This window comes from Carlito syrichta, unplaced genomic scaffold, assembly GCF_000164805.1.
Source record: "Carlito syrichta isolate Samal-C Ts95f unplaced genomic scaffold, Tarsius_syrichta-2.0.1 Scaffold94502, whole genome shotgun sequence".
Lineage (NCBI taxonomy): Eukaryota > Metazoa > Chordata > Mammalia > Primates > Tarsiidae > Carlito > Carlito syrichta.
In genome coordinates, this window is record NW_007038598.1 from 1,990 (window position 1) to 12,822 (window position 10,833).

The 10,833-nt window shown below is 37.9% G+C and overlaps 1 protein-coding gene across 1 annotated transcript; it reads right to left on the reverse strand.

Moving 5' to 3' along the window:
- Nucleotides 1-4,019: 4,019 nt before the first annotated feature.
- Nucleotides 4,020-4,952, reverse strand: LOC103263603 (olfactory receptor 8S1-like). The gene has a single exon (XM_008061273.2). It carries the CDS (start codon nucleotides 4,950-4,952, stop codon nucleotides 4,020-4,022), a length of 933 nt encoding a protein of 310 aa, XP_008059464.2.
- Nucleotides 4,953-10,833: the final 5,881 nt, after the last annotated feature.

Sequence of the window (10,833 nt, forward strand, 5' to 3'; positions counted from 1 at the left end):
GAAGCTGGGAGGGGGCTGGGACTCGAGACTCCCACGCACGCAGTGGAACAGCAGCAGCAGGGTGCCACAATATCTGGCCCTGCGTGGGACCAAAGGTCCCCGGGCCTCGCACCAGCGGGGCTGGTGGTGGGCTGGAGGATGGGGGAAGAGAAGTAAAAGTCTTTTTGGGAACTCACGTTTGGAGAAGTTCACCTATGCTGTCGCCATCTTGTTCCCGTCTCAGTAATAATTATTAATGAATAAAAAAAGCAAACCATAGAGAAATGTGTATTATGCAGATTTTAAAACAGAGCTGGCAAAGCCACCATATGTATGCATATATGAATAATTATTTGAACATATATATGAAGGGGCACCCAAAGAAACCCAGAATTATTTTTTTTTTGGAGGGCAGTCTCCTTGTAGTACAAGTTTTTCCCCCAGGTAAATGTTCTGGGAACCCATCAGCATCAATGTACCAGCTAGTGTTGTTCTGAGAGGCTGTGTTGTATGAGTGTCCCGAGTTGTGGCCAATAGGTGACTGGTTCTTACACCATGACAGCACACCTACCCACACCACACTGAGTGTTCAGCAGTTTTTGACCAAAGCCAGTATGGCTCCTGTGTCCCACCCTCCCTATCTACCTGATCTCAAACCTAGTGACTTTTTTTTGTTTCCCCAGATGAAAAATGTTCTCAGGGGAAACATTTTGCCAATGTGGAAGAGGTGAACAAAAAAACAGGAGAAGCACTAAAAGGCATCAAAATTGATGAGTTCAAAAACTGTTCTGAGCATTGGGGAAAAAAATCTTGATAGCTGTATGCGCCAAATGAAGAATACTTTGAAGGTAACTTAAGTTTAAACATACAAGAATAAATATACAATTTTTTATAAATAATTCTGGAGGGCTTTGGGTCCCCCCTCTCATATGTAAATCCAGAAAAATAATCTACACTATAGTCAACATTGGTTACATTTGAGTGAAGAATAAGTAAAAGAAAATGTGAAAAAGATGACAGGCCAAAAAATCAAACAAACAAACAAAATCACAAAACAGGTTACATGATAAGATCACATTCAAGTATTTATGTAAAATGATGTCAGTGTAAATTAATACAGATATTTTTAAATGATTTAAAAAGTAAAACACTACACACAAATTATTTACTCTCCTAGTTGAGAAAAAATAAAATTCATTTCCATTCCCAAAAACATTCCCTACATTAATGGATATGAAAATTAATCTATTTCTATTATTTCTTCTAGATGTAATTCTTTCCTTCTTAGATTTCGATTTCTCCATGCAGGTTCCGTTGTTTTTGAATCCTGAACCTCAGCCAAGCAACATGGAGGAATATAGGACTGTGAGGAGTTACTAGCTTTCTTCCAAAGAGAGACAGCACGCTGAGTCAAGGGAGTCATAGTGGTTTTACAGAGGCTTGGAGATTCATGGTCCTTCAGGGTTTCCAAAGTCTCCAAGGTGTTACTATTCCAGTTGTTGAATTCCCTGACCAACATCCATTCCTCCCATAAGCAACTTAGTATGATAATGAACCCAACTATTGATGGTCACTGAATCCATCTCTGGGTTAGTTTTGCATAGCCAGTGCTTTACCCCTATAGAATGACAGAAATACTTTCAGCAGATGGGGAAAAAAAGCCCTGAAGTTAATTCTGCACCTTAAGGTAAAAAATCAGGAATTAAATAATTGCCTTGAAGACAGAAGACACTGTAGTCTTGCCATTCTTCATTAGCAACTTCACATTATTCAGAAGCTTAGAACAATGTTCATGGTCTCTGACAATCATGGGTCTTAATATGAGTGGTGATTTCATATCATTAACAGTAAAAATGGGCGACTCACTTCATTTTGTTCATCTTAGCACAATAACTAATTCCATATATCCTCATTCCCTTGAGAGTTGTTGCCTACAAACCAAACTCTAGCTTTAATTTCAAAACCAATTAGATTTCTTTGCAAGTGAGAGAACTGACTGTGAATAACCTGATTAAGGAGAGAAAAGGAATTTTGGGGAAAAAAAGATCACAAAATAAAAGAGGAAAAGTAGCATAGTAATTACAGTCCTTTCTCAACTCATATCTAATATCTAATTCTAAGCACATCACATTTCGCTGAAGTTCTGTTGCCTGCAGCTCACCTTTGACACCTATTTCAGTACCGGTTACCATTCTTTGGTTGTAAGCAATGGAATCTGATCATAGATAATTATGGAAAGGATGTGGGAGCTTCATAGATTTAATAAAGGGGGCAGTTCAGTGGCCAAGAGCATGGACTGAGTTCAGACTGCCTGGAGTACATTTCAGCTCTACGACTTCCTTGCTATGAATCACAGGACAGTTAAAAAAATATTCTGAGCCAGGCTCAGTGGCTCAGCCTGTAATCCCGTGCCTTGGGAGGCTGAAGTGAGTGGATTGCCTGAGCCCGCGGGTTCGAGACCCGCCTTGGCAACTTGGCAAGACCTCATCTCTACAATAAATCAAAAATTAGCTAGGCATGGTAGCACACGCCTGTAGTTCTGGCTACTCGGAAGGCCGAGGCGGAAGGATTGCTGAAGCCCAGTATGTCGAGGTTATGGTGGCCGGGAGTGGCCACTGCACTCCAGTCTGGGTGACGGAGTGAGACTCCAACTCAAAAAATATATATATATTCTGTCTCATTTTCTCACCAGTAAAGGAACACCAGTGAAAAAACTTGTCTCATATACTTGAGATGATTAGGTAGGATAATAAAGGTAAGGTACTAAATTAGTTTCTACTGCTGTCAGAACAAATTACCACAAATTTAGTGGAATAAAATGGCACAAATATATTATCTCACAGTTCTTCAGGTCAAAAACCTAGGTAGGCTCAACTGGTTTTGCTGCTATGAATTGAAAGAGCTCAAAATCAAGGTGTTTGCATGCCTTATCTGGAAGATATGGGGCGAGACCACTTCCAGGTGCATTCTGATTGTTGGCGAAATTCACTTCCACAAACTCTATAAACTTAAGGTCCTGTCTCTTTGCTGTCTGTTGGCTACATGCTGTTTCAGGTTCTAGAAGCCGCTCACAATCCCTGGCTCATGGCCTTCTCCATGACGAAAGTCAACCATGGTGGGCAGAGTCCTTCTTGTGCTTGTGTTATCTCTGGCCTTTCCTTCTGCCTTATCTTTCCTGCCTACAACTGGAAAAGGTTCACTGCTTTTAAGGATTCATGTGATGAGACTGGGCCCACATGGATAATCCAGGATACAGTTTCTGTTTTAAGGTCTATAATCTTAATTACATTTGTCCAATCCCTTTTGCCATGTAACATGACATATTCAGAGGTTCCAGGGACTTGTAGGGTATCTTCCTACCACTAGAACTTAATACATTTCCAAACACAAGTTAAGAAATGTAACAAATTTGCGATTATTGTTGTTTTTATTTAAAATATGACCCCGGAAGGACAACTGCCACAAAGCAAGGTTCATGGTTTCTTTAGGCACTGCAATAAGGCTAACTTTGTTTGAAATGCTTACTTTTTGTTTGTTCCTTCTCAGTGTTCAAACTTTCCACAGAAAGATAGCACATAGCTTTACTTGGGTGTTGGTTTAATTTCTTGCCCAAATACAGTAGCAGGAGAAAGGGGAAGAATGGTGAGTCTAACCTAGGTTATAGGATCATCCCCCATGATGACAACATAAATTTAAGAGGATCTGTTTTCATAAGGATTTGGGGTGTCATTATAGGAAGTGTGAAGCAGTAATGAGCAACCAATAGTGATAGATATTCATGTAGATATGAATACTAAATATTTTTATAAAATGATCCCCTGAAAAGGGTTATCTTGTTATTTCTTCTTCTCTGTATAAGACTGAACCTCTATCCTCCTATAAGTTCTCTGTCCACTTAACAAGCATTTCCAAGGAGGTAAATGCTACTATGTTCCTTGCAACATCTCATATTATGGGCAATCAAGAAACTTTCCTTAAAGTCTGTTATCTGAGAATGTAGCATAAATTTCAGTCTTCCTTTCATCCTGACTTTGTGTTTACTACATGAGAGGATGAAAATATTTTCTGAACATTCTTCCCATAGCTGCCTTCACCTCCTTGTTCTTCAGGCTATAGATGAGGGGATTCAACATGGGTGTGATCACACTGTACTGCAAGGAGAAGATCATTTTCATAGGGGAACCTGAAGTTGGCAAGAGATAACTGATGAAACCTGAGCCATAGAACAAGATCACAGTAGTAAGATGGGAAGAGCAGGTGGAGAAGGCCTTGCTTCTGCCTGAGGTGGAGCTGATGCTCAGGATGGTGGAGACAATGCGGGCATAGGAGGAAACAATCATAAGGAAGGTTCCAAAGAAATGCAAGACAGAGGAGCAGAGCAGGAGTGTGAAGTTGGCAGAGGTCTCAGAGCAAGACAGAGGGAAGAGAGAAGACAGCTCACAGCTGAAGTGGGGAATCGTTTGGCCCTCACAAAAGTTTAAATTGGCAGCAGCCAGGAGGATGTTGATGAGAGCGTCAACAAAGGCCAGGCCCCAGGAGCCCCACACCAGCCCAACACAGAGCGGGTTACTCATCACCTGGCCATAGAGCAGAGGGGAGCTGATGGCAGCATAGCGGTCATAGGCCATTACAGCCAGCAGACAGGCCTCAGTGCCACCAGTGGCAAATACCAGAAAGGCCTGAGCCAAGCAACTCTCTACAAAGATGGTTTTGCTTTCAGAAAGTAGAGTCTCTAACATCTTGGGAACTGTGACCGATGAGTGACAGAGGTCCAGAAATGACAATTGTCTCAAGAAGAAGTACATGGGCGTGTGGAGATGAGAATCAGCCCTAATCACCAGCAGCATCAAGAAATTCCCCGTCAGGGAGAGGAGGTAAATCAGAAGGAACAGCACAAAGAGTATAGCCTGAATGTAGGGGTCAGTAGACAATCCAAGAAGAACAAACTCACTGATGGCACTGTAGTTTTTCATTCCCATACAGAGAAGTGTTCTCTCTGGAATATAAGAAACAGGATCCATCAAAAGTCCTTTAGTGGCCTTTAGTTACCCCAACACCTACATCTTCCTCATAAATGTCTTTTCATAACTGCCCCAAATCCATATTTAGAGATTTAAAAGAACACTTCCTGATCATCATCATACCATTGATATTCTAAATTAGCTGTTACTATATTTTGTTATCTTGTTTTGAGCTAGTAGGCTGCTAAGAATGATGCATTTAAGGGGGGTGTCCAATGAGAAAGAGGGAAGGAAATTTCAAGAGTGAATTCCTTGAAAAAATGGAGAAAGAATTCAATCTAAATCAAAAAGAATTTAGATAGCAGCAGGGACTTTATCTAGTCTACATAGGGGGGAAGATCCAAAGTGCTGGACCTTGTTTAGGAAATTAAGGGAATTTCTATTTAATGGTTTTCATTTTTTTTCAATAAGTGTAAATAAGATGTTTGATTTTGCATGTGTATGTATGTGAGCATGCTCATGTGCCCACAATAAATTACAAAGGTATTGATAATGATAAAAGTAAGTGCACAATCATAGGAATAGGGGCCAAGGTGAAGCTTGGAAATCAATAGAGAATAGGAAGACAATAAGGCATCAAGAAATTTAGAGATAGTGGGAATTACATTGTTTTGAATTTTTCTTGTTTAAAAAATTTTCCATTTTATTTAATATCATCATATTATCGTTTAATTTTAAAATATATCCATATAATAAAAACGAATTTTTTAAAAACTTGTATCCTAGGTCACAATACCCAGTAATACTAAAATATTAGTTGGGCTTTTGTAGGCAATTCTCTGTCCACCTCACAGTCACGAGAAGCTGTTCTCTGTTACAGTGCAGTGCTCTGTTTAAAAACACCACACCCATCCAAAATCCAATAATATATGTAGTCACTACTCTTGTCTAAGCCAATATGCCAGGTTTTAAGGCTTCACATGGTTCCCTGAACTACCTTCTCACACTTTATAACTAGTACATATTTTCCCAAACTGGCCTAGTATTCTAGACTTCACCTGAACCCTAAGATAACCGCTCGATATTCTTACCACCTGGCTTTTTAATTCAACACTAATTCATTTAGTTCATCCGTGAAAATTGAGAGGCCCATCTTATCACTAGTTAACTGAATAACTGAACCCCCTAGTCCTGGTAAGGAAAAAAACTCAATTACCTGAATTCTCAGTTGGTAGCATACTGGGTTGTGGCAACAGTACTTTCAGAGATCCAGCAAACAATAAAAATCCTCAGCTTGTAAAGTCAGTGATAAGAATACTGCTTTAAGAGAAAAGTAGAAAATCATATTGAAAGTTAACACTATGATGGATGCAACACTATCAATGTAAAATGATAAATTGTAAACAATACATGGAAATTTATTTCATTATTTGGGGACAGAATAGAAGAGATCATTGCTAGAAATCTTACTCTTTTACTCATTAGATTTACAACATTTACATGGGAACTCTCAAGGCTCAAGCTGAGATCATCCAATCACCCTGAGAGAAAAGCAACATGGAGGAGAGCCCAGGCAATGGGTTTCCAAGGCCAGAAGTGAGGCCTCTGTTGTATGATTTTAGAGCCAGCAACAATGAAAAGAAAAATCCCCTTCCTTTTGCTACTTCCATACATAGCCCAACTGACTAGCTCTAGAGATTCCATGAACTGTACAAATAATCCCAACCTTAGACCAAGGTAAATCCTTGTGTAGAAACTACTAGTACAACAAAAGTCAATGCTTTTGTAATCAAGTGACTACTGGTATGTACCAGGTTTCTTCCTTAAGGTTATTCAGAAATTTTTCAGAAAAATATCTTTAAAATTAAACTAAAACTTCCATTTTTACTGTGTCTGAAGCCTGAAATATCACCATTATTGATTTAAGCAATCTCTATTTCAAACTTTAAAATAAACAATTCTGGAGATGTAACAAAAGGTTTGCTTTTAGATATGTTGGGGAAATTGATTGGCTCCTGCCCACAGAAAAATCTCCCTGAGAACTATTCATTTCAGAGGCAAACAAAGGCACTAAGCATAACAACAAGCCCACAGGAGTTGTTCAGAATGTGAGAGTGGAAAACATGAATACTTATCATGTAAACTTGATAGTAAAACACTATGCTTACTTAAAATATACTCCCTTTACCTTCATCAACACACTCTCCAACTATATGAATTATGTATTCAAAAGTATAATTTAAATAACTGTCTATATGCTTTTCTTTTTTTATTTTAAAGATGTGGGGTACAATTCAGGATTAGGTACATAAGTGGTCATCATACAGGTAAAGTTTGGGCCTTATCTTTGTTAAGTAAAAGATACGAGTTTTTACCTCTGTGAGAAACCAGAATAAACAATGTACAGAATTTGGCCAATGTATGGAAAATACATATTAGGTAAAGTGACCAAAAAAAGTGAGGATCACACTTCAAAATCCCTACAATTGAAGCAACAGAGGGCTAAGATTGTGTTAACATCAGTCACACAATCAAAATAGTCCAATAAAGGCAATTAAGGTCAAGAACAGAAATGGGGTGGGACTGGCAGTTAGAGGAAGCTGCTAGTAGAGGGAGAGGCATGCCTCATTAACAAGGGTACCTGCATGACCAATGTTTGTATACCTAGCCCTGAATTGTACCCCACATCTTTATAATAATAAATTAATTAATTAAAAAATTAAAAAATTTTGAAAAGAACAGAAATGAAAAATATGTCTCCAATTTCTAAACTACTTGGATTTATTGATGACTTTCAAATTGATAAATAGCTTTAATTTTTAAGTATAGATTCACAGAATACAGGAAAATGTTAACTAGAAATGTATAAACAAATGATTGTGGAAGTGCTACACAAACATAGATCAAAATGGAGTTTTACAGTATTTCAATCGTGTGTGTGTGAGACAGAGAGAGAGAAAGAAATATCCTATTGCTTTGGGTTTCCTTTGTTTATTGTGCTATGTTGACATTGGAAATCATGGTATGCATATTGTCAGCAATGAATATATTTGTGGTAACAATAATTCATCTTCTATGATGAAGGAATTACAAGTCTATTAATGCAAACGTGCTATATGCTGTATAGTCACTTTTGACTTTCCTTCTTGGCTGCATAAATGCATATGAAGACAGAAGACAGGGAGGCAAGAGTTTCACTTATAAAAACAAGACCCACCAAATATATTTCTTATTACAATATAGGCATTTCTTTCTTTCTTTCTTCCTTCCTTCTTTCCTTCCTTCCTTTCTTTCTTTCTTTTCTTTTTTGAGTCAGAGTCTCACTGTCACCCAAGTTGGTATGCAGTGGCATGCTCATAGCCACCTGCTGGGCTCAGGTGATCCTTCTATCTTAGCCTTCAAGTAGCTGGATCCACAGGTAAGTACCACCATGCTCAGCTAATTTTTTTGATTTATTGTAGAGATGAGGTCTCGCCAAGTTGCCCAGGCTGTTCTCAAACCCCTGGGCTCAGGCAATCCTCCTGCCTCCATGGCATTTCTTAAAAATACTATTTTATAGTTTGATATTAATACTGATAACTCATAATCTTATTTTGTTCATTATCTTGAACAAAATAAATCTACAAATTATCTGATATAAACTTTGTGGTCTTTTTTAACTGCCCCCCCCCAAAAAAAAGCAACTCTCTAGAGTTCAGGGTATAAAGGAGATTTTGATCTACAACGATCAGAAATCTGTACTTGTGTCCTTACCTACTCCGTCGGTAAATCTTAGCTCCCCTAACCTTTCCAGACCCTAATGAAATGCAGGCTCCATGCCAAAGGGCAAGGAGAAGCAACAGAGATATAACAGAGCTCCTTGTAGACACCCATATGTGGAGTTCTATTCCAGATCTGCTATTTTCTGGCTGAGTTTTAAAGTGATATTTCAACTTTTAATTTCAAATTTCTCAACTACATCATGGGGATAACAACACCCACTTTACAGTGTTGTGAGAATTTAATTGGATAGTTTACATAGAATCGGAGCTTTAATAAACTCAGTTTTCAATTTATTTTAATGCTCAGTATCCCAAAAGAAGAGGAAGAGAGGCACATCTGAGAAGCCAACCATAACATCTTAGGGAAAAGATGTAAACTATTCAACCTGGTTGAGGTAGAATTGCAGAAAAGCTCCAAGGCTGTAAAACCAAAAGTGAAATGAGAGGAATCAGAAATAAAATAAGTATGTTAGAAAGCCATGAAGAGAGGGAAGAGAGAAAAAAGGAACTCAAGGAGCTGATGAAAAGAGATTAAAAATCAGAGAATTTAGGGAGGATATTATTATGCTCTTGGCTGTATCTTGGAGTTGACAGTAAATAAATGAACACAGTTCAGGTGATTCCCATCAAGAAAGGAGGTACCACAACTGCTCAACTTTGAGTTAGGAATAGTTTTCAATCTAGGAAGCTAGACGAGAAAAAAGATGTATATTTACCCAGGCTCCAAAAGCCCTTGGAAACAAATCTTCAGAAGATTTTTCTAATTTCTGCTTGAGAAACATCATAAAACACTCAAATATTTGAACAATTTCTCTCATATTTCTTAATCTTGCTCATACAATCATTTGTCTGCTTAATTTCTACTGTGATTGATATTTTGCTGTTAGCATTATCCGAAGAAAGTGTCCTCCAGTATAGCCAATCAGAGGAACACAGCTGAGTTTAGAGAGCCAATGGGTTGGCAGATTGAGTCAGGGAGCTGACTCAATACCAAGGAGTCCCTGGAGTCTCACAAGAAATTTGACTTTGGACTCATTAACTAAGCAGAATAACTTTTTTTTTTTTCAGAGCAACAGGGGATTTTATTATTCATCATAGGAAATTCAGGGTTGAAGCAATCACCTTGAACTATTGAATGAGAAATTCTGCTATGTTGATGAGAGTTCCACTGGAAGAGAGAGAAAGAAAAAAAAAATGGTCCCTGGGTTAAAAAGTCAATATTTTCCCACTGGCCAAATACAAGAGGAATGAACCTTCTAGGATTTACCATGGAAGGAGAGAAGTGATGAGTTTACCTCCTGATTATCTTCCCTCGTGCATATGAAATTGGTTTGCATATACAACTGACTTGAGTTTCAAGATGGTCAAATGAGTAAAAACCAGATAAACTTCCTTTTTATTAGGATTTTATTATGTGAGACATTATATAATAATCTCCTGCCACAGTATTAGAAACCTGCTTCTCTTTACCTAGATATAATGATCCGGGTTATGTTCTAACTTGTTTTTGTCATTTAATTGTATACTTTGGAAATGTTTTAATGCCTACATGTAGTATCCATCTTATTCATTTTTTAAATTTTTTATTTCTATTTTATTTTTATTTATTTATGTGGGGTACAATTAAGAGTTAGGTATACACGTGTTCATTACACAGGTACCCTTGTTGATGAGGTACGCCCCCCTCTCCTGGCAGTTTCCCACTACTGCCAATCCCACACCTCCCCTTCCCCAACAGTTTCCAACTCCTGCCAACCCATCTTATTCATTTTTATACCTGTATAACATTAACATACAGATTTATCATAATTTATTTAACCATTCTCCTATTCATGATTATTCAATCTTCTGACAAATCAAATATTTCATACTTATTACTAGACTGAGCATTTTTTACCTATATCTTGGATACGTATACTAGTTATATTGTAGTCTAGAAACCGATCCTGCAAAGGCTGCATCAACAGCAAAGAACATTTATATTTAAAAACTGGCTTGATATTTTACATACTCCCGCCTTTCAGATATATCAAGTTGCTAGTTGCATGTTGGGTTCATTGCAGTATGAAGTGTCTACATGGACTCCACAGACTCCAAATCAATGTGAATCTTTTTTTTTTTTTTTTTTGAGT